The following is a 27,041-nucleotide window of genomic DNA, read 5'->3' on the forward strand; positions in this document are numbered from 1 at the left end:
ATAATACCCTCTAATTCCATCCACATCATTGCAAATGGCAAGATTTTGTGGGATTTTTGGTGGCTGCATAGTATTCCATTATATATATATATATATATATATATATATATATATATATATATATTCATTCTCACAACTTCTTTATCCAGTCATCTATGGATGGACATTTGGCTTTTTCCATAGTTTGACTATTGTGGACATTGTTCTATAAACAAATGGGTGCACATTCACCTTCGATCACTGTCCCAGCAAGGGCTCCATCCCCACCCCTTAGCCCATAGAGTGACATCCCTCATGGAGCAGATTTCCGGAAGTTCCAGTTTTGTTCTCCACTGCTCTACTGCTTGCTGGCAGCTGGCCTCTACCCTTCATGGTCTCTCTTCCCATATATTGCCTCAGATTCACTTCTCCTCACATCCTACCTTCCAGAAAGTGGTTGCTTTTCTCCTCCTGGAATTGCTGTTCTTCTTGTCTGTCTCCTGTTGAGTTTGTAGGTGTACAGAATGGTTTGACAACTATCTAGCTGAACTCCTGGGACCCGATGATATTTAGCTCTCCTACTCCTTCACCGTCTTGCTCCACCCCCCTGTATATATCTTCTTTAGAGAAATATCTTTTAAGATCTTTTAGTCATTTTTTAAAAGATTTTATTTATTTATTTGACAGATAGAGATCACAAGTAGGCAGAGAAGCAGGCTCCCCACTGAGAAGAAAGCCCGATGCGGGGCTCGATCCCAGGACCCTGAGACCATGACCTGAGCTGAAGGCAGAGGCTTTAAGCTATTGAGCCACCCAGGTGCCCCTTTTAGTCATTTTTTAACTAGCTTTTTTTTTTGGTCCTCTTTATTATTGTAGTTGTAACAGCTCTTTATACATTCTGATTAAATACTATTTTGACTAATAAGTATAAACAGCTTTCAATATAGTTAAATTATTTAATTATTTTATGATCTATGAATCTGAAGATCAGTTGAGTTGACAGAATTCACAAACAAATGGTCAATTTGGTTTGTTAGTATAGCTAGAACCTTAGTGCTAGTCGGGTTTAGGCCAAAGATTGCTAAAGAGAATATAGGTGGAGAGGTTTGCACAAGGATCACACCCATGATATTAGTCTTCCTGTTCATCAGGATTTTGACACACTGGTGACTCAGCAGGTCTTCTCAACCCTTCTTCTCCATATAAATCACACAGCCATCTGGTTAAAGTGCAGATCCTTCTTCAGGGAGTCTGCAGAAAGCCTAAGATTTGTAACAAGCCCTCGGGGTGATCCTGAAATGGTTGGTCCAGGGACCACAATTTAAGCAGCAAGTGTTACAGTGGAAGTGTCAAGATCACAGTTTAGAACCACAAGTCTACTTCCCCCCATGAACCAGTCTGCTTTGTATGCCTCAAATAGAGTGATGTCCTAGAATGAACCTGGCCTTTGGAATTGACTCTTGACTACCACTTACCAGAAGTGTTTCTTTGAGCAAATTGCTTTACTGCTCTTGGCCACACTTTCCACATCTGTAAATTACAGGTACTTATACCTCCTTCTCCCAGAGGTAATGAGGATGAGGTGAAATAATGTAAGGGAGGCACCTATCACAGTTCCAGGTATACAGTGGAACGTGGTGTTTTCTTCTTCTGCCTGCCTTCAGTGCTAAGGAAGGGCTGTCCCTCTGACCTTTTAGTGCAAATACAGCATTGTCAGTGGAGAGACATCTCAGTGTTACCACTGTACTTTCTTATATTGTTAGGATTAGATGGAATATTGTTACCAGAGTCTGGATCTTGGGCCCCACAATGGTAGAAATTAGGCCAGACCCCAAAGTCAAAGGCACAGGCAAGGCTCTATTGGGGCTAGAGATCTCGATGCACAGAGGTACAGTACCAATACACAGCACTTAAGCCAGCCTCTCAAAACAAACAGGAAGCCCTGCTTATACAAAGTTCTCCCAGAAAGTGTCCACTCATGTTTGTTATGCTAATAAGGGAGAGGAAAGTGCTATGTCCTGATTGGTTGGTTTTGGCAGGCAACCCAGACAGCTTATTGGTGCTTTTGGAGTGCAGGTCTTTCAGGTTTGTGGAGTCTTTTGGTTTGTCTTCCTACAGAATAGGGCCGCAGCTGTTGTTTTTAAGTTAGGCTTGTGTAATGGGCCGCATTCCGGTTCTGCGCTGGCGGAGAGGTGGGTCAGCAATAACAGCCCACACAAAGTGCCTAGGCACGTGCTGTTTCTCATGTCGGGCTTATTACTGTGGTCCCTGGTGGTCTCAGTGGCACCCTCTTCACGGTCGGTAGTCAGTCTATGTGTGTTTCATCTTATTGACTCATCAAATTCTACGTTCTTGGAGATTAGGACTCTGTGTCATCTTCTGGTTTTGAATCCCATGGGCTTTCTCACAGAGTTATGCAAAGAATATGTTATGAATTAAGGCTTACAGAATGAATCAGCCCTTTTCAGTCATGGTAGTAGCAGTAGTAACTATAGAGATAATAACTGAAACTAACATTTATTAAGAACTCTCTGTCAGATAGGATCTTCAGGGCATGTGTACATTAGCTTTTCAATACCCAGAACAGTTCTTTGAAACACATCTATTTATTGTCCCTGGTTTCCAGATGAGGCAGCTGAGGCCTAGCCATACTTAAAAAGACAGCATTCCACTTTTGTTGGTAAGAGCAGAGTTCTGGAGGCTGGCTACCCACGGTTTAAATCCTGGTTCCATCTCCTACTAGTTGGGAGAAATGGGTTTCTTAGTTCGTCAACAGGCAAAAGCATCATCTCTAATTAGTGCCAATCCCACAGTACTGTTGTAATGTTTGTACAAAATAATGTGTGAAACATGCAGAAACACTGAGCACAATGCCAGGTACTTGGAAGTATTCAGTAAACATTAGTTCTGTTTCTTTGTGTATTTGTGAAATCCCTTATCCAAGGGTCTCACGAGTCATTGGCAAAAGTGGGACTTGAACCCTGGGCTGACTGCCTTCACAATCAATAACTCATAATTTCTAAATGATGTTGCTGCAGGTCCCCATGGCAAATAATGTGTTGAGGTGGAAACCAAAAATTCATATGTCAGAGTGAAAAGAAAAAGGTCAAGGGGCTGCAGAGGCAGAAAAAGTCTGTGAAAAGCATTTTATATTTATCACCTTTTGAAAAAGACATCTTTGAAGCTCCAGTGTTTGCACTAACTCATTTTCTAGAAGCTTTTATGTAGCTGCTGCCATTCAAGGCAGAGGGTGCAACCAGAGGCTGATTCAGGTTTTGTAAGACCTGAAACTTATACCCTTTGTGACAGGAAGGGTATTCTCACAAAGGAAAAACCTTCACTGGTTTAAAAAAAAAAAAATGCAAAAATATCTCATTTGTGAGAATTATACAAAAGCACATGACCATATGGATACATGGTTAGGGTCTTCCCCAAGGACTTGAAAGGGCCCTGATGCTAAACTTCATTCACTTTATGGTGATTCCTCCTCTGGCACAAAAGTAGCCAAATCCTGGACTCACAAGGCGGCAAGCCTGGCTTCCCTTCCTGTTTTGCTTCAGAAAGGGCCAGTTCCAAACTTCTCTGTCTTGGTACCTCTATTTGAAACACTAGTAATAGATTATATATATAGACCTCTAACTCACAGGAAATTGTGGTGGATAACATGCTTCCCAGAATAAATATATTAAATTATCTTTTAAAAAACAGGCAGACTGTATGGGTTTTTCATACCTACTGGCAGGTGGCAGAGATCTAAACGTTGGAGGCTTTTTATAAGCAAGATTAAATTGACTCATGACAGCTGGTCACTAAAATACAGGAAGTGCAGACCTGGTTGAAAGCGAGAATACACAGGTTTTCATCACTTGCCTCACAGAATAGGGCTCACTCTTTTCGTAAGTGTGTCTTAGCAATGCCCTTATTTAACAGTGTGTGCACTGTGTCACTTATGCACAAGTGGATCTTCCAAGTGCATGTAAGTCAATTCTGTCTGCAGTGACTTGGTGTGAGTCCTGTGTGTGTAAACAGAATTGGTGAATAGGCTTGGCTCTCCAGAACATCAGATACTTCTCTGCAAGCAAAGCCTGTTAGGTATCCACTTGTGCAGCTCCTCCCCCGCCCATAGATACGGGAGCGGGATGACCGTGGAAGTGGATAATGAATCTGCCAGAGACAAGTGGAGGCCAGGGAAATCTGCCCTCCACCCCATCACAAGGCTGGAGGTCACAGCCCCAGGAATTGAGAGCAATCTCCCAGCATCGTGACATCCATTTTTTTTACCCCCTGCGGGAGGAAAACCCACTCTGGCAGGGACTCTAAATAAAGAATTTCAGCATCAGATTGGAATGAGGCGAACAGCCTGAGCTGGGGAGAATGAAAGAGAGCCATTTCCCAATCCCGAGCAGTGATGTGATACCTTGGTGTCCACTTTCAGGGGCTCAGCCAGGCACAACAGTTGTCACAAGAATGGAGGAAAGACAGCCCAAAGCTGGGCTGGTTCAGCACATTTACTGCTGAGGAAGCTCCAGTGTCCACCAGGGCCCAAGCAACATTGCCAAACCACTTGAACCAGGGTGGTCATCCCTGAATGAGAAGTTGAAGCCGAAGGATGCACATTCCAGGATAATTATACCACACAAATGCTCTGCTTTTTGTTTTGTTTTGTTTTGTTTTGTTTTCTCCTCTAAATTGTGTTACTTTCCTGAGTATTTCAGGGATTTTTTTCTTATGTTACGTTTCAGGCATTTGACAAATTCTCTGGAGTTTAAATTAAATAGTGTTTACAAAGTCTTAGCAATTTTATAGAGTTCCCTTTGTCCATCACAATGTCAGTTATGAAAACCAATAATAATGGTGCATGGCAATTTTCAGGATATGTCATGGAGTGTTTGATTGAGTACGGTGCCTATTAATTCTCTATTTTTAGTCCATTACCATGCTAGACATAGTAGGACAGACCCATGATGTTCCTGCTTTCAGCGAGTCTACTTGATCATTAATCATTTGTTTATCAGGCAAATATTTTTTAGGTACTTATCATGTGCCTAGCACCCTGACAAGTGCTGGAATGTTGCACTAAGTAAGGCAAACATGACTGCTACTTCCAGGCATTGACACTCCAGGAAAGGTGAGAGAAGAAGAAGCAATGACAACACGGTCTATGTCTAAGGCAGAGATCGCTTTACCACATGACTGGCCTTGCCAGGGTCACAGGAGCACATAGGAAAGGCATACTGGTGGGTCAGAGAAGCACTCAGATAGTTGACCAGTGGATGGTTTTTGAATGTCATTTAGGAGCCAAGCACTGAAATTTACAAGTTGACGCCTGAGTGGTAGGTATTTTGCAGATGTAGAGGTAGTAGAGTAGAATGTTCCAGGCAGAAGGAACAGCTTATAGGATGATCTGAAGGCAAAGTGTGACAAAATGAGTAGTGCTGCTAGTGGTACAGATGAGACTGGAATTGGGAAGAGACACCAACTTCGAAAGGGACTTGGAGTCCGTGTTACAGAGTTTGGACTCTATTTTTAGAAAAGTGACAAGTCTTTCAAAGATTCTAAGCCAGGAACCCCAATATTTTTGTGTAAAGGATTATTTTGACTCTTGTGTTGAGACTGGGCTAAAGAGTAAGCTCTGTTCAGAGGCCATTGTAATAAAGCAGGTCAAAGATGATGGAGATCTCAACTAGGATGGTGGCAATGGCTAGCACTGTATGTATTTGAGAGTTATCAAAGAGGAGGGATCTCAGAACTTGGTGAGAGATGGAGCAATGACAAGTTAGATATGATAGGAAAGAAAGAGGGAGGCATTCTCAACCAGCTGTCTAAAAGGTGATGAATTTACTAAGCAGAAACCACAGAAGGAGGAGTAGGAGAGGAAAGCCCCAGAATTCAGTTTGCCATCTGCTGAGTTTGATGTGCCCAGCAGAGAGCTCCATGATGGAAACGTAGATACAGGATTTAGCAACATGTCAATCAGAATATCTTCACCTGGTAAGAATGGAAGGAGTGGTTCTATGGATCCCTATGGTTAACAGAGAATCTCTGAATCTCCTAAAATGTTTTCAAATGTTTAAGCTTATTTTGCATATGCTTATTATTTCAGAGTGGGGAAAGATTATGGAAGTTTGCTTTAGAATGTAAGTTTGGTATAACTCAAAGGCTTTAAGGACCACAGAGGAGAAATTGAAGAGACAACCTATATTAAAAGTGTCCAAAGAGGGGCACCTGGGTGGTTCAGTCAGTTAACCACCTCCTTTGGCTCAGGTCATGATCCTAGGGTACAGGGATCGAGCCACACATCAGCTCCCTGCTCAGCAGAGAGTCTGCTTCTCCCTCTCCCTCTGCCCCACCCCCAGCTTGTGTTCTCTCCATCCCTGAAATAATAAAATAAAATAAAATGTTCTAAGAGAGTCACTTAGGCTGACGGTGCTGGGCCAGGACCCCAAGAAGAGCACATAAAGAGAACACAAAGATGAAGAGGGTTCTGAAAATGAGCTTGAGAATCCACCAAGCGCAAAGTGTCAGGGGAAAGGGAGTGGTCCACAGATTCAAATGCCATCGGGAGATCAAATAAGACAAAGAAAAGTATCCATTGGATTTTCAACAAAGAGGTCATGGATGATCTTGGCAAGAGAGGCCATGGTTGGTGAGAAAGAGAAAGTGAGTAGAAGATGAGAAAATGGAAAATGCAGGTATAGGAAACTCAAGAAAGGAGAGGAGAGTGTTAAAAGAGGTAGCTGGAAAAGAAGACCAGAAGCCAAGGTGAGTATTTCTGCCCTTAGGATGGGAGAGATTTATGCAATGAGTCCACATTTTAAAAGCTTAAACAACCAACCAAACCAAATACACAGAATCATTTAAGGAAATCAGAAGATAGAGCTCAATATGTCTACAGTGAGCAGGGTAGATAACAGGAAAGAGTGAACTGAGTTGAGTCTTAAATGATTAGCTTTGGACAGGTGAAGATGAACCATTAATTGGAAGAAATCTGAGAGAAAGAAGACAAAACAGTCACCTAATTTCCTTTCACCTTCTTTTGTTAGTCAAAGAATATTTTCTCAGCAAATACAGAGCCTTTAAAATGGAAATTGCCTGTAAGTCAGAAAGTGACTTCAAGTATGAAAGTATTAACAGTTAAAGGATATTTCATCCAATTTACAATTACTACTTGTATTCTTGGTCTTCCCATATGAAAAAAGCATATTCTTGGGGTCATGTTGTTCATTTCCTCATTTGGAATTTTTAACAGCAGATAAGGTGCTAAATCAGTGTAAGTTGGTGCTTCTGTCACCTAGGTTTCTAACATCTTCCATATACAAAAACACACCCATAAATAAAGGTGCTAATGTTGGAAGGGGAAAGATCCTTTCACAAGCAACTTAACACAAGTGACTCCTTGCATAGAGGAAAATGTTATAAGACCTAGCTCATAATTAAACGCTGTCTATTTCACTTAACTGAATTATTTTTCTCTTATCTTTTTAGAAGACTGTATGCATGTTAATATTAAAGGTTCTGTTTATTTGTTTAAATCGAATAGGTATTGTTTAAATAGTAGCCTTTCAGCTTATTACAATTTACAACTATACAGAGGGAAGAGTATAGCTACAAGTATTACAAATTGTAGCAGACCCCTGATGAAGAAGTGTGATCTTCTGCAGGAAGCTTTGGGGAGTGGGGAGTGGGAATTACAATAGGGGCTACACCTTTTAGTTAGAAGAGAGGCCAGTAGCTCTCAGTAATAGTCTTAGCCCGTCCTTCACTTCCTTGCCATAAGTTTGGGTCAGTGTTCCAAACAGATCATCCATGCACAAGACAGAAACTTGGATGTTGCTATACAGACATTATAGAAACCAACATCAGTTCTTAAAGAATCTTATTTTCCTACCAAGAAAGACTACTGCTACTTTTTTCAATTCATGATATTCCCCACAAAGAAGAGCAAATGTAAAACCCTACAACCTTTCCTTGTTTTTATGTAATTTGGCTTTCTATATTTTTGTCCTAGTTTCTAGAAGAGGCAGGACTAGTTTAAAAATGCACACACATCTACAGACAGACAGACAGACACATACACCCACGTAACATTTTCAGATTCCAACTGTGACAGGTCTTGATCCTTTATCCCCCGTCTCGGGTGTGTTAGTTCTCCCCTGTGTGTGGACACATTGCTTCCTGCATACACCATTCTGGCCTCTGGTCATGGTGATCCTGTCAACCTAGGTTTTACTTTCCCAGTGGATGTGGCCTCTGCTTGGGCTGTTACAATTTATAACTTGCTACCTCAACAAATATCCAGTTGGCCTTTGCAATTTTACAGTGCAAGACTTTGGGTAGGGGAATGTATTTTTGTGGAAATTGCATATTCCATTGTTGCCTCTCATATATCACAGCTCTCTTCACAGGCACCAAAGGCAAGACATTTGCTAATGACCTCAAACCCCTGCCACATACAGTCTTTTTTTTAATTTTCTAGGCTTCTAAGCATCTTTTATCTGAGTCATTTGGACCATTTGTGAAAGACTTGTAATTACCTTATTTGCTGTGACTAGGAAATCTAAGGACTATTCAGATTGATTAGAGGCCTTGGTGGGAAAAGCTTTTGATCTGGGGTAATATCATTTTAGAACCTGGAATGTGGGTTCTATGATTATGATCTGCGTGGGTCTATAAAATAAGCCCAAACAGCAAATTGTCTTCATGGTTATCTTTCCTTTTAAACAAATAGGAATTGTCTTTCTGGTTTAAAGAAAAGCAGAAGATAACATTGCTCTTCAAACCCAAATGAAATTGTCATAGATTACTAATACCACAAGAAAACTGCTCACTGGTGGCAATATTTTGGACACCTGTTGGGAAACCCTTGATTTTGTAGTACAATTGTCTTATGGGACCTTCAGGCTTCTACTGAACAGAATGACTAATATTGGGATTCCTTAAACGGTGGGATGAGACAGACGGTATCCTAACCCCATCTCTTCCCCCTTGTTGAAAAGATTCTAACGGTGGGGCCTGCAGATCTACATTTTGCCCAGAGCTTCTATGTAGCAATCACTGTGGGGTGTAAGAGCCGCCACTGCAGGAGATAGATGGGTAAAGCCTCTGTGATCATGATTGCTAAGACCAACTTGACTTACAGTGAACTCTTGTCTCTCTCCCGCTTAGGTGCAAATGTAATCTCCACGCCACTGTGTGTGTGTATGACAACAGCAAACTGACCTGTGAATGTGAGCACAACACCACAGGTCCAGACTGTGGGAAATGCAAGAAGAATTATCAGGGCCGACCTTGGAGTCCAGGCTCGTATCTCCCCATCCCCAAAGGCACTGCAAATACCTGTGAGTAACTTTGCTCTCTAACACCATATTCTGTGCAAGAGGAGCTGACAGTTCCTCTCAATTTCACTTGCAATTGTGCAGTTCCTCTTACAGCTATCCTGTTCCTCTTCAAAATGCGGCCAAAGCTTTAGTCTCTATTTCACCACTTGTAAGCACAATTTTCACACTTGGATCATCTGTTAAATTCAGTCTTCCAACATTCACATCAAATGTGTTGGGAAATGATGGAAATCAGGAGACATTTTTTTTCTAAGTGGATGAAACAGGAAATGTTTGCTTTCCTCCCCAAATTAATTTCCTATTAAAATAACAACAGCCTTCAAAACTCCTAGTGGGAACTTAATTTTAGCCATAGGCAACTCCAGAAATTCTCTAAATGTTTCTAATCCCTTTTCCCCTACTGGGTAACTTGAGGGATGTTTTGTCCAGAAGATGCTTCCCTGTCCAGTTTTTACTACAACCTAACTTCGCCTGATGAATTAATTGGCTTTTTCCAAATGCCAGCTGTTGAAGTCATGCCTGGCTTGGATCCTGTTAGTAGAGCCACCTTTTGATACCAAGTGTGACTGGGTAGGCCTGCAGGTACCACATTAAGAAAAGGAATGACTGGGGCACCTGGGCAGCTCAGTGGGTTAAGCCTCTGCTTTCAGCTCGGGCCAAAATCGGGCTCTCTGCTCAGCAGGGAGCCTGCTTCCCCCTCTCCCTCTGCCTGCCTCTCTGCCAACTTGTGATCTCTGTCTCTGTCAGATAAATAAATAAAATCTTTAAAAAAAAAAAAAAAGAAAGAAAGAAAGAAAAGAAAAGGAATGTCTGAGTTCATGTGAAAAGAGCGCAGGCCTTATTTGTGCTTCTAGAAACCACAAGAGATACCCCATTACCACCCCTGTGTGCCCCACCAAAATCCCTAAAGATCCAAAGGAAGACATGGTCTGACACGCTCAGGGAAAGACATGATTATTTCCAGAATAACCTCCCCAATTCCATGGATGGACCCATTAGCCACTTGTGAAAGCCCAAGGTTTGCCCTCTTTCAAAAGTAGAGAAAGGGTGAGGTTGAGAATATACCCATGAAGTGAGAAGTAACAGAAATAGCAGGATAGTGAGCAGTGGGGGAATGAGGGCTTAAAAAGCCACTGGCTCTTTGTGAGGCTGAGAATGTTATCAGGTACTTCAAAGCAGCAGCTGTGAGAAGCCAAAACCTAAAAACTAATATCACAGGAACCAGGACCTTATCAAGTTAAATGTAAGAGTAATGGAGCGAATAACAAGCCATGAAGTACGGGGGCATGAAATTATGATAAAATTTCTATGAAGCAGAAAAAAATATTCTTCAAAAGATTCAAAAAATCTCTATTTGTAAGGGGATTCCATTTCTTTCTGTGTTAAAGAAAAAAAAAACAGTCTAGCTCCTCAAATTAATACATAAAGCTCTGTTGAGCAGAAATGTTGATTTTTCAAGGCGATTTTATTAACAGAGACTCTGGGCTGTCCTCAGTTGTTCAGGGCCATAGACTCATGAATTCAGAAGGAATCATGAGGTTATTTGTGTGCGAGCCCCTGTGCCTGACTACCAAGAATCCTTATCACCACACTTGTCACATTTACTTTAAAGGTTTCCCTCAGTGGAAGTAGCTCCGATTTCATTTTCAGTGTCTGCTGCTTCTTTAGGGTGACAGGATGGAATGGAGGAAGGTTCACAAACTCTTGTTGGCATTCTGGTTTAACCTCAGGACCAATCAACTTGTCAAGGTGACCAGAAAGGCCAATGAGATGAGGCCAAACTCCAGCTGCGTTGGCTCCTATTCTCACATAACAGTCCTTCAACCCATAAATGAGCTTCAAAGACTTGCATACTTCAAGACATTTTCACAGGGGACCCCTTCTTGCACCATCCGGGCTTTTTTCACTGCAGTGGATTTTTTGTTATATTCTCCATGGGAATGATGTATCCTACATCTTTTGCATATTGGAGAAGATCACCAATTACTCCCTGGCCAAAGGAATGCAGCCTCTTGCAATTTTCTTTGTGGTCTCCACTGCCCATCTATCCCTTAGTTTTTACTGGTCTTCTCCAGACTTTTAGACTTTTTCCCATCTTTTTTAAAATATGAAGGTGACAGAGGGACACAATGCCCAAGGAGGCTCAAGTCAATGTTCCAGTCTTCTACATGGCAGAAATTAGATGAAAGATTTCAGAGATGAAAGAGTCTTGCAGTGGAAAAACCTTACAATGGCAAGAACTCCTTAAACTAAATTTCTGACACATCAGAATGTTCTTTCAGTGTCTGAGGATGAAAATAAGCAATTCAGTGGCTTAGAACACAGGTTACAGGTTCAAATACAGTTTATCTATTCACTGGCTATGTGACCTTGAAAAAGTAAACTAACCTCTCCAGCTCTCAGTTTCCCATCTGTAATGCGAAAATAATAGCAATTCTCACCTCCTAGGGATTTTAAGAGAATTGAGCAGGCTACTGTATGTAATGTGTTCAGCATAACACCTGTCACAAAATAAATGTTCAAAAATAATTTTAATTTTAAGACTTTTTTTTCATAAGGCATGCTTCTTCATTATTGGACAGTTTTAATTGTTATAAGACCCATTTTTTAGTAGTTCACTGATTTCTTGAGTATCTCATCATTTCTAGTGAGCTTTTTCTCTTTAAGTAGCAAAAGAGCTATATTGACCCCAGTTTCTTTTTTCTTCGTATTAACATCATCAAATTCCATTTCATATAATAAGATTTTCTTGTCTCTTTCTGGGTTGCTTGCCCTAGAAGTCTTCTAATTTTTTAGTGTAGTGATGTCAGCCAACACGGGATTTCTGGCACTCTTATGATTTTCATTATGATTTCTTATGATTTTCATTTCATTTCATGCTTGTGTGCCCACATACACACGCACAACTCCAGGTGGTTCATCACATGTCTGTTATTTCAGAGGCTCGCGTAGTATATGCCATATCCTAATACAAGACTACAAAACGTAAGAGGTATAAAAAGATTGGCTACAATCTCTTCACCCTCAAGACGCAAGAACGGCAATGCCTTCGGAACTGAGGCAGGGTCCCCAGGGGGCAGGGCTGCTGGGAGGAGGCCTGTGTGGGGGTTGGAGGAGGTGGAAAGCTCCAGAACCATCTGAGACCCTCCCCCTTTGCGGCCACCCAGGGTGCAGGCCACACTTGGTGAGTCACCTGACCTACTAATGCCCCGAGGGCTTCTAGTCCTGTCTGTCCTCCCAGCTGGGCTTCTGCAGAAGTCTCTCTCCATCCAGACCAGCCACAGGGACAGACTGCATCCTTACCTCAGGAATGGGCCCCATGGTGAAGCAGCCTGTGTGTCAGCAGCATCCTCTGGGTCCCCAGCTCAGGAAGAGCTGTCCCCAGCTCCGACTTTCCCACACTAATATGCACACTGAATTGGAAGCAAGCTATTACCCTAGCCTGCTGATGAGACTGGGACACAAGGCATACCTGGGGCTCTGGGTCCCAGATTGCAACAAGGACCGGCCCGAGGGGTCCTCCCAGACCCACTCCCTCCCAGACAACAGGGGCAAAGATGGATACCCCCCATCCCCTAGCCTGGTCCCCCTTCCCCACGTGCTGGCTCCACCTGGGTGGGGAAGTCTTGGAGGGGCCCCCAGCCGGCCCCCTGCTGTGTACAATGCCTGTAGACTTGTATATGACTCCTTTAATATTGTAAAGATGCCGATGTACAATTGTGTGTGTCTATGTAAACACATTACGTTCCCAGTTCATGCCATAAATGATGCTCTAAAGTGAATGACTCACACACAGGCATTGTCTCCTCTCCTCCCACCCCGCACCAACGGGAAGGACCTGCAGAGCCCCCCACTCCAATGCAGCCCTAGCTGGGTCGGGCGAGGGACAGGGTCCTTAGCTGCCGTTATTTATTGCATTTGGGTGTTTCCTCCCCGCTGTGCCTGTCCCCTCTGGGCAGCACAGATTCGGAATTCTGATTCACAGCCCCAAACAAGATGCGATGGGGTGGGGGGTGGGGGGCAAGGCAGACAGAAAATGTCCAGGAGGCTTTTGAACCCAGTCTTAAATGTTTGAGATTTTTCCCTCCCTGGCTCTGGGTTGAGGTCGGCATCCTCAGCGCCCTGCAAAGCAGTAGAAGGTGGTCATCCCTGGCTCAGGCTGGCCCAGGGGTCCTCGAAAAAAAAAAAAAATTACCTACAAATGCCATGCATCCTGGGTAATCTCTTGATTTAGCCGAATCTCAGCAGCCAGGATCATTTCTCAATAGGAAGGTCAGTTCCTGCCCACTCTTAGCAGAACTCAGAGAACTTCATTAAACCAGGGACTTAGAAGATCTCCCTTCACAGACAATTAACCCAGCACTCAGAGGTACCCTAAACTGGGACTTCGCTGTGAATGGTAGGACTTTGGAAGTCCTGAATTCTGGAGCATCTCCAAGGCCACATTTGTAAGAACTGTATAGAGCCAGGAAAGAAGAATGTAGAGCCCCAGTGTTCTAAAGTAGAGCCATCACTATAATCTGTGAGACACATCACATGTCCCTATGCTTTTCAATACAATAGACTTGTCAGAGGCAGAAGTAATAACTCTTGTGATTATATCTTTATACACCATGCTTTTTATTCAAGACCCATTGTGTTTTCTTGGTCTTTTAAAGCCATATATATATGTGTGTGTATCAAAATGTTTTCCTTATTTTTTCTACAAAGCTTGTGTTTTCTCTGTAAGAAATCTTTCTTCTCCCTGTTGATCTTCATTCTATTTCTGATAGTATTCACAGTGTCTTTGAATTTCATTTCTTTCTTCCAAGTAGACAGCAACTCTGTCCAACTTCATGCTTCCTTATGATTCACTTGATTGCTATTGTCCGGCTCCTGTATAAAACTATTAAGTAACACCTTTTTAGTGCTCGCTTCGGCAGCACATATACTAAGTAACACCTTTTTAAATGTCCAGTCCTTGTGGAATAATACACAATATTTTTCTACATAGAGATGCTGAAAACTCAACAATCAACCTTTAGGAATTATAACTCTAAGAAAGATACTATAATATTGTCTACACCTTTGCTTCCAAAGGTGTGTTCTATGACCCTTTAAAGATTCCATGCCGAAGAAGTTTGAAAAATGCTATAAACTATAATGACTCTACGACATTCATATTACCTTATTAAAAAACATTTGAGAATTCTATAGTAAAGTAAGTTATTTTACTCTGTGTTTCCCAAACATAAATGTTCACAGAATACTTAATAACTTTCTATAAAACACTCTTTCGGGGACCTTCTGCTTTAAGCAATTTCTACAGCCTAGTGATAGAAATGTCATGAAGATAGACAGAAAGCCCATCCAGTTCCACTGTATTCAATCTTTCACTTTCTTCTTACCTACACAGTCTAATATTCTTCAAAGAGAGAAAATTAAATTGGTCTGGCATTGACATTATTTGTTTGTTCAGAAATCCAACTCGAATTGTTACACAATATCTAGGGCTCCTCTGAGTAATGGAAAGTAATTTGATGATCATTCTATTATTTTCTCTCGTATTAAATTCGCATTGACCAATTTATATTTTCCCAGGTGTGCTCATGTGTATGTCATTATCCAGACAATTTCCTAAGTGCTTTACATGCATTAGTTCATTCTTAACTCACGGCACTCTTATAGATGCCATTAGCTTCATTTTATAGAAGTGGAATCTGCTGACTGCTGAGCTCAAGTACCCTGTTTAAGGTTTCCACCACTAATCAGGGTGAGAAGGAGGATTGGAACCCACGTATGTCTTGACTTCTAGGACTTCACTTTGCACTGTATTGCTTTTCAGGTTAAAGTTCAGTTACTTCTTCTGTTCTTCACTGGGGTCTGAACCTTTTGACACTTGCTTAGATAAACCAGCCTTATCTAAACCTGATTTCTCGTACTTCTCTTCCTGGATTTCTGCTTGTTATTTTTTTGCCTTCAAACACTCCCTGTCTGCCCTTGTTTCAAATTTTCAAGCTCTCCACACCGCCTCTTCTCAGTCTACAGTTTTTTTTTTTTCCTTGTCCTTTTCATCAGTTCCTGTGGTTTTAGTTCTTAGTGACATTGGCTTAATAGTAATCAGTCAATTACAGCCTGGAATCCTTTTCGTGAATCCAGACTGATTTTTCCAGCTGTCTAGGAAGATCTCAAAGTCAACGTGCTGGATACTGGATTTATTCCTTTCTCCAATTGCCTTTCTCTCACTCTTTATTATAATTCTCTCAAGATTGCTCCTCTAGTGCAGCCTACCTAGACCCTCCCTGGCAAAATCAATTGCTCTTTTCACTCTAGATTCTTGATAGTATATGTACACTTGCAATCGGTTGACTTTCTATAACCAAAATTGTAATAATAATAATAATAATAATAATAATGGTAGCTTCTATTTATTAATAGGATAACCATTGGCTCTTATACTTTGTGAAGGGCTTTAAGTGCTTTCTTACATTAAATCCTTACAACGGTCCTCATGGGGTATGTACTATTTTTATCCACATTTGACAGATCAGGAAACACAGCCACACAAAGATTAATAAGTAAGTTGTCCCAAGGTCCCACAGCGAATGCATTATAGAACAAGATTTAAACTTCAGTCTACCTGACTTCAAGAGCTAAAATGTTAGCAATTTGAGAACTGAACCATGCTGTATTCCTGGCCTTTATAAATGTCTGTGAGATCAACTGTTTGGTGAGTGAATAAGTCACCCTAAATAATGCTGTAATGTGCACATGGGTACATTGACCTCCCATCCATCTTCCCATGTTTCCTGGAACGTGTGGTCTTCATGGCTCAAGAGCTCTAACACAAGGGTCTTCAATCTCTGACAGGAAGAGTCAGTCAGCTATCTTGGCGGAAACAAAATGGGAAAAAGACTCACTTTCTTTTCATGGTTGCTCACGGCTGGCTGATGTTCACAGACCTCCCCAAATGGCATTCATGGCCTCAAGTGACTTGAGCACTGTCAGGCTCTGCCTACCATCCTTTGAGACTCAGAACCCCAATTCTATCAACACAGTAAGAGAGCACTCTCTACTCAGAGCAGTTTCCTCATGTGTAGGACCCCAGCTGCTGGCCCAATATCTAAAACCAGAATACCAAATTATTCATGTACAACCACCCATCCACAGTCTTTATCTGAAGCTCATGGAACCAGGTATAATTTGGAATTCAAAATTGTTAGGATTTCATAATACATATATTGTAGATGCATAACTTAACCATACGCACAGCACAATATGATGTAGCACCACTTAATCAAACATTTCAGTATTTCCGCAGCAAACCTGTGATTATTCGCACCTCATACCCCTTCCAGTCACGTTTTGCCACCAAATTAGTTCAGAGCATGGTATGTTGTGCTGCAGGTGAATTTTAGGAGAAAAAAAAAAAGAGAAAAACCTTTTAGTTTTCAGAGTCTTTTTGTTTGTTTGTTTTTGTGTTTTGAAGATTGGCGATAAATACAATAAACTAAGGGATAGTATAGAGTGGTGGTTATAGGCTCAAGCTCTGGAATCTGGATCTCTAGATTCAAATCTCTATTTCCTTCCCAACTGATAGAGACGATGTTGGGCAAGCTCTTTGTGTTTGAGTTTCCCCCATCTGTAAAATAAACCTGAGTGCTGACCTCGTAAGGTTGTCATAAAAATTAAATCAATTAATACACTTAAGGTCTTTAGAACAGAGGCAGGCACATAGTAAGCACACAATAAAGTGAGATGCTGTTGTCATGACAGTTTCACTGAGATCTAACACCATGGACTCAACCCAGCCTGGTGAGTAAATTCTCCCTTTAGAGACAGCAACTATCTAGGGAGATAAGTTGTGTCTAAATCCCAATTTATTCATCCAAAACATGAAATAACTGTGATGGTATTCAGAATAGTTCTTATGACCAGCGTATTCTCTCCCTTGTAATTAAGACTCTTCCCAGAGCCAGATAATAATCAGAAGTTTGCTTGGTGAGCGTGGGACAGGAAAATATGACTCGAATGCCAATAACGTGAGGCTGAAACATCCTGACACACCCATCCTGTCACACAGTAAGCCTCCCTAATGCCACAGAACACTGAAGGTCTGAGAGCTTGCAGCGTACCCCTCCCTCTTCCTGAGACAAGCGAGACCAATGCTCCTCTTTCTATGCTTCCTCCTTCTCATTGGCTGTTCTCCTGTTCTTCCCATATGTCAATAGGCTACCTCAGGCTGCTGTCACCTCTGTCAAGTCTGCCACATACATTCAGGTCCTAGACTGCTTCTGTTTTCATAAGATGACTTTAGCTGTCTTTGATTGGATCATTTATATATTAGTTCCATGGTACAATTCTATGAAGGCAACTTTATTTCCCTTCACTTTCAAGTTCCTAGTAGACAGCTCACTATACCTCCTATTAACACAGTGGTGCCAAGGACCAGGGCTGGAAGGACACTGGAAATAATTCTCCAGATTATGAATGTGTCTTCAGAATGTTTTCTTCCTCATCACCCACCCCCCCACCAACTTCAACTGGGTTTTTTGGAGTTCTAGCTCCTGATGGCTGTAGCCTGGTTTCTTCTGAAGACCTAGTCATCTACTTGATGGGCTTTTTCTCAAGCCATCTGTCACAACAGGGGCAATATTTCCTCTCAGTTTGAGGCATACCAAATCTGTGTGCCTTCTGATTTCCTCCATGAAAAGCTGCTGACTTTGCTTTGATTCTGAGAAGGAGTTATGGCTTTTAGCACAGCATCAATCTGCTTCAGAAGATTAGGATGTTTATTTTTGAGATCGCCATCACGTTGCCTAACTGGGCCCCCTTTAGCCATTTACTTGGTGGGAGAGTTAGTAAAATAGCAAGAAGTAGGAGAAAGAGAAGAAAACAATTATATAATTCTTCTAAGTTCTCATCCTCTTAATTGCAGCAGAATTCCTTCAAAACAAACATTAAAATAAATATAGGAGTCGGGGGGGCCAGTGGAGGAGGAACTAACTAGAAAGAGTGCTTATACCGAACACCTGCTCATTCTTATAGCACAGGAAGCCCTTTGGCATATTCAACATGTGTGTGTGTCTCTGATTGAAGTACCATTTCTCTTCTAGAAGAAGCAGTAGTATTAAACTTATATGCCATGTACTACAGAACCTTCTGGTGAAGTTCATGCATACCTGGGCTTGTTTCCTCTGTGCAAGTTGAGCAGTGTCTCAGCAGACAAGAACTAGGAATTACCTCTTCCAATGTTGAATAGAAAGGTGTTGACTGGGACAAGACTCTTGCTTCTGTTCGTGCCTTCAGTTTCCTCTTTTGTAAAGTGGAGGGCTTGATGAGATTATTGCTTAACTCCCTTTCTGCTCTTCATTTTTAAAGGACTCTTTCTGAATTAGCTTATCTGGTATCCTGCTTCCTTTCTGTCTATCTATATCATCTCTTTATCTTTCACGAGTATTTTTGAGGTTGTTTCAGAGAAGGATTTCACCTAAGAAGCTTAAATTTCAGATTCCTCCCTAGGATCCTTCTAAACTTAAAAAAAAAAAAATCAATGTCATATTTAATTTTATATTTTAAAGGTAATATTCTTTTTCTCAAAGAGAGCTCCCAGATTTGAATATGCTTTAGACCCCACAACATCTGTATTTGCCCCTGGGTGGCTTAGGGAAAAATACAAATACAAATAAGAATATCCAAATAGGAGTCTAAATAGAAGATGTGAGAGAAGGAATAGAAGGTAAATAAGCCAAATAGGAAGTGAGTATACCCAGATGAGCTCCAGGTTGCGTTTTTGAGTCTCTTGACTTCCTGGAAGGCAAAGTTGTGAGGGACATCTGTACATTGTATAACTGTGGTTATTGGAGTGGAGGAAATGTTCAGAGGGAACAAACATATCCACTCATACTGAACTCTGAGAAATGTTTCAGTGAAACATTTTATATGGGACAAGATCATACCATGGCCAAAAGTATTTTCACTAGGATAGAAAATTCTTGGCTACCAGTGATAAAGTTTTGCTCAAATACACTCGAGCAGCTCTTCTGTATCAGGCATTGTCCCAGGAAGATACTAGAAATACAGAAAAGAACGAGACATGGTGATTGCCCCTCAGACCTCTCAGGCAAACCCAAACAATTATACATGTAAGTTGGTAAGTTTCTCAGGGAGGCCTACCCGAGGAGGTATGTGATCACAGGGAGTGACTAATTCACATTCAGGAGATGAAGAGAAAGGGAAGAGATAACCTCCAAGCTCAGTTCTAAAGGTAAAAATATTGTTTACATAATGTTTGTCACTTCGCAGGGAATGTTAAAAAACAAAAACAAAAACAAAAACAAACCTGCCAACGTGTGTCTCGAGGTTCCCTGAGCCTAATCTGACTTTCATTACCGTGGTTTATGGGCGCTGTCTTATTGTCAGGTGGAATTACATTCATTGATGCATCCCTCCAAGACCCCCAAAGAAACCCACCTTTCATGAAATGAATTGTAGCCTTCTTGTTTTATTCCTTAGGCATCTGGCAGACATCTCATGGCTTTTTCCTAGCCTTTTTAAGGCATGCAGTGGGCTTATTAAATTCTTTAGTTGTCTGTAGGGAACAAAAAGCAAGGTGTTTGAACATTACAATAAGGACCATTTGGGGAAAAAAGTAACATTTGAAAATATACTAATGGGCATCCCTTGGTGTTCAGTTATTTGTTCTTCAGAAATCTTTATCCCAATGAAAAGTTTAAAAATCTTTTCCAAGCAATTCCCATTTTACAGCAATAGCTAGAAAGGAACTCACCTGGCAACACCTCAAAAAGTTGTGAGCCACAAAATGAGGAAGAGGATGAATTTCCAGCATCCAAAATGTTAGGGAATAGAAAACATCTTCATGAGGAAAATAAGATCTCATAATGGCCTCGCCTCGAGAGGCTTGTAGAGCTGCTGTGAACACTGTTCCCCGCGCTGGCATCCCCAAAGGAAGGAAACATTTCGGCATCTTCCTTGAGCATTCTGCGGCAGCAAGTACTGCATCAGACAGTCTTGCAGGCTGGCTCGCCTTTGCATCTGGTCAAACAGCCTGGAACTTCACCTTGCATTATGCATGGCCCTCTAACTCCGGGTAAGTTTGAAAACGCCCGGAAAGTCTCTTCCTGCCAACCTAATTCCCATTCTCCTTGACGGATTACAAAAGGCGAGCGGTTCCAATGCAGCAGGATTTGCAATCACGGGGAACTTTGGAGCTTCTGCAGTTGATACTAAAATTGTGATGCTGCCATCATACCTCACTCAATAGGGGATTTAGAAAGAAAAAAAAAAGGAAAGATTCAGTACCAAGTCACTGTCAGGCTATATCGAAGACAGTCTGCTGAAGTGTGGGGTCAGGAATTCAGCAGCCCTTTGAGGAGATTGCATTCAGCTTGAAATTCTGCTCAGAGAACAAGAGTTAAAACAGATTTCCAGTGTGGGTGGGAGAGTGATCAGTAATTAAGCTGAAAGACCCTAAACTCTGTGCATTTAAAATCAAGAGATTTCAAATGTACTTTATAACTAAAGATAAAATTTTATTCCTCTCAGGTTTTTTGTTTTTGTTTTACATCATGGTAATCTTTAATTCCTCCTTCTCCCCTCCCTAAGAAGAAATAAGAAAAGAGCTTTTGGGTTTAAAGACTACCCAGCTCGAAATTTTTGAGTGAGGTACAGTGATTAAACCCGTTATGTTAAATGTTAAATGTTAAAACAAGCAGAGGGCAGTTGTTCAAAGATAAACACAGAAATAGTAGTTTAATGATTCCTACGTTTACCACCTGTTAGGACTACACTCCAGTGATGTGGAGAAAAGGCTGCACCACTCATTAACAGCTATCACTTATTGGCTACGTACCATGTGTCAGACATTTTTATGGATTATTTCATTCAGTCCTCACAGCGGCCCTATGCAGTTGATATTATTAACCCCTTTCTGGTGGTGAGGAAACAGGCCTAGAGAGGCTGGGAACTTGCCTGAAATCACCTAGCTGATCCGTTGCCAAGCAGTACTCTCACTCGCTTCTGCCTGAGTCCCATCCTCTGCTCCCAGCCGCACCACGACCCAAATTTAGTGGAGGAGATGTAAATCTCCAAGTCTCCCTCAGCCATATCTATCATAGTTTGCTTGGTTGGTGGGCCGACTGTATCAATAAAGGTACTCCGTGGCTAGGACAGGTAGAGTACCCATTGCCCGCCAAGTAACATTTTGAGTACTTTACATACATCTATTTGTGTATCCTTGCAACAACCCTAAGAGGTAGAAAACCAGGAATAAGCAGCTTGCCCAAGGTCACATGGTCAGTGAAGGCAAGAGCAAAGCTTCAAACCCAGACAGCCTGCTTCCCGGGCCCCTGCTCTTGGTCGGGAGTTTTCAGGGGACAGACTAAATTCCTATCCACATTTGTACCCAGCCCACTGCATTCTGAAATGTTCCCACCACCTTCACACAACCTGTACATTGAAGTAGGACCTGGGAGAATGGCTGAAGTCCATGATCCATATGAACAACCCCATGTATCCTTGAATTATTCTTCTCAATTAAGTTTCTATTGCAGAGCTTAATCCACATATCTGACATGTAAAAGAGGACTAAAAATGACGGTTCTGTGAAATGAATCAAATAAAAGGCCAAATGACTTTCAGCAGCTAACATATGCATCTCATAACACATCTAAAGAGATCTGGTGCCTACGTGGGTATACCTGTACAGGTCCACATGGTGTATATTTGGCACTCTGTGCCCAGAACATAAGTCTAGCTTAAAATCTGTTTTGAACCGCGTACAAATGTTCATTAACCTTACAGGCAGGCACAAAATGTTTGATGTCATGAAGCTTGTCTTGAACCAGCTGTTGAAGCTGAGCATTAATTTTCCAACCCTGCCAAGTTCAGGAGTTCTAGAACAAAAGCAAAATGATTTGGATGGATGAATAGATATCTTGCTTTTTCGTGCATATTTCCTGATGATCTGAATGCTATTAAGTGTTAATTTTCTGAGATGCTTATATTAAGTTAACGGTGGTATGTATTAATAGCTAACAATTTTTCTTTATTGTTTTCTCTCTCTCCAGGTATCCCCAGTATTTCCAGTATCGGTAGTAAGTAAAAAAAAAAAAAAAGTCACCATCCAAGTCTAGGCTAGCTTTGTTTTCTTGTTGAGCTCCTAAGATCTATTTTCCCAGTGTCCATTTCTGATGTAAGAGGGTATTTTCTTTGTGAATTGAACTGTTGTGTGTGTTCTCTGCACAGATAGGGTGAGAGCACAGATAAAATAATTATCAGTGCATAACTTCTCTGTGGATATCACAGATACCACAGTACCATAGCTTTCCTGACTGCTTTTGACCAATGAAGGCTACCTTCACACAGGTGCAATTACTTAGGTAACCATAGCTCATTTAGCAAAAATATAAACAGTCCTATTTACTCATACTTAGTAACCAACAAAAAATTGAACTTTCTCCTTAGGACTGGATATGGATTTCTCCCATAATTTTTAAAAGCAGAGAATGAATACCAATGAACACTTTAGGCATATTCATTAGAACCCAATGAAAACGCCATGAAACCAAGGGGAGAGAATTTTAGTAATTTATTACACTCCAATCTTTGTGAAGGCCTGAAAGAGGCAGGTTGGTGATCATTAGTCTCTCTGGGGGAATGAAGAGGAAAAAAATCAGTATGTCCATTTCTTCCTCTGAAAATACAGTGATCCATCTTCTCCTGACTACTTAGGTTGAAGTGTGATCGAGAACTGGGTACAAAAAATATATGCAGAATTTAGGAATCCAGCTAGTAGAAATTCCTGTGAGAAATCTCTTAGTACAAATAGAAGCAGTTGAAAGAGAAATCCCTCTTCAAGCTTCTACGAAACATTTCTCCAGAACCATTGCAAAGAGCATTCTCCCAGCTATCAGCTATCGTGGGAGAACCAGGCTGTAGCTCCTTAATCACATGGGGTGTCACAATGACACCCCAACACCAAGCCTGAAATGCTCATTAAGGAAATGCCCCACAGCTTTGCAGAGCAGAACCTTACATGTTCTTACATTTCGCACCCGTTCTCTCTGATGCCTAAATCCTTTGCACGACTGCTGAATAACTCATTCAAAACAGAGTGCTGAGGAGACAGAGATTAGGTACTGCATGTGAAGACAAGAGTTTTCACTGTGATCTCACCTGTCACGGACTTCGTCATGGGTGATGGGCCCCCCAGGGTAATGGCAGCATGAACAGCAGTTGTTGGATACCCAACATCCATCTTCAGCTCAATATTCTGACAATTTGGATAAAACAGCTTCCCACTTCTGATAAATGCACTGTCAGGTCTTCCAATCTGCAAATCGAGCCAGTTTACTTAAGCTTGGAATTAGACCTGGATGCAGATTTGTTAAGCACTAGACACAGTGAAATGCCATGAATATCAGCGGCTGTGTAAATAGAGGTAGTGTTCCCCTCCTTTCAGATACCAGCCTAATGCTGCAGCCTGGCCTGTAGGATCTTGCTGAAATGGCATCAGTGCTGCAGACTCACAGGGGAAACCTTCAGCTCTCATAGTCTCTGTGTTCTGCTTTAGTATCTCCCCTGGGATTTGTCTAATTGTGTGAGTATATATATATATATATATATATACTCATATATATATATATGTATGTCATGTATACATACACACAGCCCTCCCACAGCGGGCTCCTTTCAGGCCTTGACAATTTCATTTACATATGCCTCTTAGAACAAAAGGGTACCGAGGGGAAGCCACCTGAGACCGATTATTGAGGCTGCCCCAGCAGCGTGACCTGTCAGATTTTCAGAAATGGATGCATGGAAAGCAGTTCTTTGGTGCTGGGGTGTGTTTCTGTTCTGCGTGTCGGTCGTGTGTCGCATGGGATCACCGACTGTATTGCTCACTCAACATCTCATCCGGCCGTCTCCACCACGTGCCCCATCTCTGAGCATCAGCAGATGTTGACCTTTTACACACTGAGTCAGGAAATTCCAGTTTTGTTTTGCTTTGTTTTATTTCAAAATCAGTGGTGACCTGAAAGGATGCTTTGTGGTGCCTTTGGAAAAATGTATCTACCTTTTTGATCAGGAGCCTAGGAAAATTTAATTCCTTAATACGGAACCAAAACCCGCTAGCAAACAAAATGATAGTTTGTAACCTGCCTTCCTTATGCCTCTGGCTGCTCTGCTTGGAGTGCAGTGGGGGTTCCCTCAGATTTCTCCAGCAAACAGGGTGTCAAAGGTGCCAGGAGTCACCCAACATCACACACAACTAGCTTGCCGATTGCTGGCTTTAAAGTCAAGAGATTGATTATAAAAGCCATCAAGCAGGATAGGATCTTCTGGGCTGCTTCTGTGGCATTCGCACCTTCCTTCTTTGTGGGCTCATAAGGCGCTCATTGGGTGCACTAGTGGATTCCTTTCCTCTCCAAAGGGCAAAAATTCACACAGAGATGACTTGCTGCCTACTCTAGAGGGCACAGGAATGGGTTTCCAAGGTATACGCCAGAGAAGAATGAGTTGCTTGAATTTTTAACTAAGTTTAGGTGGTTTCCAGGGCTTTTCCCTTTATCCCAGAGAAGGAATCAACCAGCATAATTCCAACCAGTATATAGACAATGCCATTATAACAGATGTAATACCCGTGAGACTCCCATCATCAAAGCATATCTCAAGGAAAGTGAATGATACATACCACTGATGTAAATTATTGATGTATATAACCATAAGTTCACATACATATGCTATACATACAATGACTAAAGATTTTGGGGCCGTGATAGGTTTCAGTATAGATCTCAAACTGTCAACACCAGTATTAAGATTCAAATGCATGGACAGAGTGGCCATCCTTTCCGATCATCTGCTAAAAATATTTTTTGAAACAAATTTACCATTAAGGTCATGTGTACCTGCTGTTGTCTATTTTTTTTAGGAAATAGGTTTCCCAACCATTTCTGAGTTCCTTGATTTAAAACTTGGTCATTTCGATGTGCTTTGGCCATGGCTGAAAAAGTACTGGTGGTATTGTCAGCAATTAATGAATCCCAAAATAGATCTACAGTCATTTGAGCCTTGTGATCTCTGTTTTTACTTTACCTAATGTGGCAGTAATTCATTCAGGTTTCATTTTTTTATGTATACAAAATGTAACTTATGCTTAGAAGTAAACATTCACAATTTTATCCAAGTGAACATTTGTTGATGCTGATGATGCCGATTAATAGTTGGTTTGATGTGGATGTTTTTGCTAGAGTGATAAACTAATCATTACCTTCTAGCATATATTATCTGCTCCTTAGTCCTGAAAAGCAAGTGATTTCACTAATTATGTTAAACAGTATAAAGACCATAATTAGAACAAGAACTGGCCTAATGTGCAAATAGCTTTGTGTGGGTGATTATCACTTAAGAAAGGAGATGACAGATGAGTCAGAGATTAAAGGTAGGGCAGCCATTGACATGAAAGATCATCATTTCAAACAACTTCGTATTTTTTAATAATTAAAAATGTGTCTCAGGATAGCCACAAAAGAGAAATGTAAACATTCTGGGGAACCAGGGATACATTACTTCTTTAAATTACTTTTGAGTGATTGAGCTCATGGCATATAAAGCATAGAATATTGATGGAGGAGTTTGACTGTCCCCTCCTCTCTACCCCTTTCAATTAGAAATAATGGTTTACTTTAGGGAAATATTACATTTTCCTGTTTTCTCTTATAATGAGCATTGCCTTCATCCTGGAGTTAAAACTTCATCTCTAATTTGATTTAATTGACAAGACTGTTAAACAAGGGAAGTGCTACCCGCAGGGATCCATCAGCCTGGAGAGAAAACCCAGAGATGTTTTCTTACTTGAAAATATTTGATGCCAGTTGGAGACATTGTAAAAGTTGTTTTCCAGACAGCATCCAAATATTTTTGTTCGGTAGCCGTTTACTGTAGAAACCTGGATCGTGAGGAAAATAACAAGGTTAATCATTTCCCTACCCAGGGGTAATTAATAATCATGTTCATGCTATCCAGAGAGCTGCAGTGCTTGTTTGTTTTCTTCCCTTTGCTTTAATACTTCTAAATCCCCCAAATAAAAGTTTCATTTGAATTGCCCTTTAACTAATTAGGTTTTATATAATGAGGAAGAAAATGTACAGGGTAGTGTAGCTATATGGCAAATTGCATGGTGTGCTACGTTAATTTTGAACTGTTTGCTGATGTTCTGGAAGGAAAGCTCAGGTCCCAGGTGAAGTGCCTTTGGGACTTTGTTATATCGTGTGCCCAGTATCCTCATCACAGATCCATTTCATATTTGTGTAACTAGCATTTCACATTCATGAAAACTTTGTGGTTATCCTAAAACTGAATGAACATTAGCACATAGCTGCTGCTTTAATCCTGAAGAATACATCAAATATTACAATGAAGGAGGGGCAAGTATCCTTTACCTAAAAAAAGAAAAAAGAAAAGGAGCGGTTTAGCAATGCTATCAACCATTGCCCACCTTGAGCAATTTGATGTTTTTCATGCGTTAACCTCTTCCCAGGTGAAGTTAGAATGTCAAGTCACTTTTTAAGTGTGAGCTGCTATCTGTCCTTTGCTGTTATCTCTGTGTGGGGCATCGGGACATTCCTAGCTTGACCAAAGATTTGCCAAGATCTCTGAAAGGACCCACGATGAACCTTTGAACATGTAACTGTGAACTTCTGCACTAAGGGTGTACGTATC

The 27,041-nt window shown here is 41.2% G+C and overlaps 1 protein-coding gene and 1 long non-coding RNA gene across 7 annotated transcripts in view; one reads left to right on the forward strand and one right to left on the reverse strand.

The window, feature by feature from the left end:
• NTNG1 (netrin G1) overlaps positions 1-27,041 on the forward strand; it is a 346,692-nt gene that overhangs the window by 252,838 nt on the left and 66,813 nt on the right. For all 6 annotated transcript variants that reach the window (XM_044238793.1, XM_044238795.1, XM_044238798.1 and 3 more), the window contains exons 4-5: positions 9,145-9,317; positions 22,385-22,411. In XM_044238793.1, the coding sequence (XP_044094728.1) occupies positions 9,145-9,317; positions 22,385-22,411 (200 nt within the window). The remainder of the gene's footprint in view (positions 1-9,144; positions 9,318-22,384; positions 22,412-27,041) is intronic.
• On the reverse strand, positions 14,185-20,185 carry LOC122900261. The gene is made up of 4 exons (XR_006383204.1): positions 20,086-20,185; positions 19,770-19,887; positions 16,639-16,697; positions 14,185-14,202 (listed from the first exon to the last, which is right to left on the reverse strand). It is a non-coding gene; the product is annotated as an uncharacterized LOC122900261 (long non-coding RNA).

This window comes from Neovison vison, chromosome 2 (genome assembly GCF_020171115.1).
Source record: "Neovison vison isolate M4711 chromosome 2, ASM_NN_V1, whole genome shotgun sequence".
NCBI lineage: Eukaryota > Metazoa > Chordata > Mammalia > Carnivora > Mustelidae > Neogale > Neogale vison.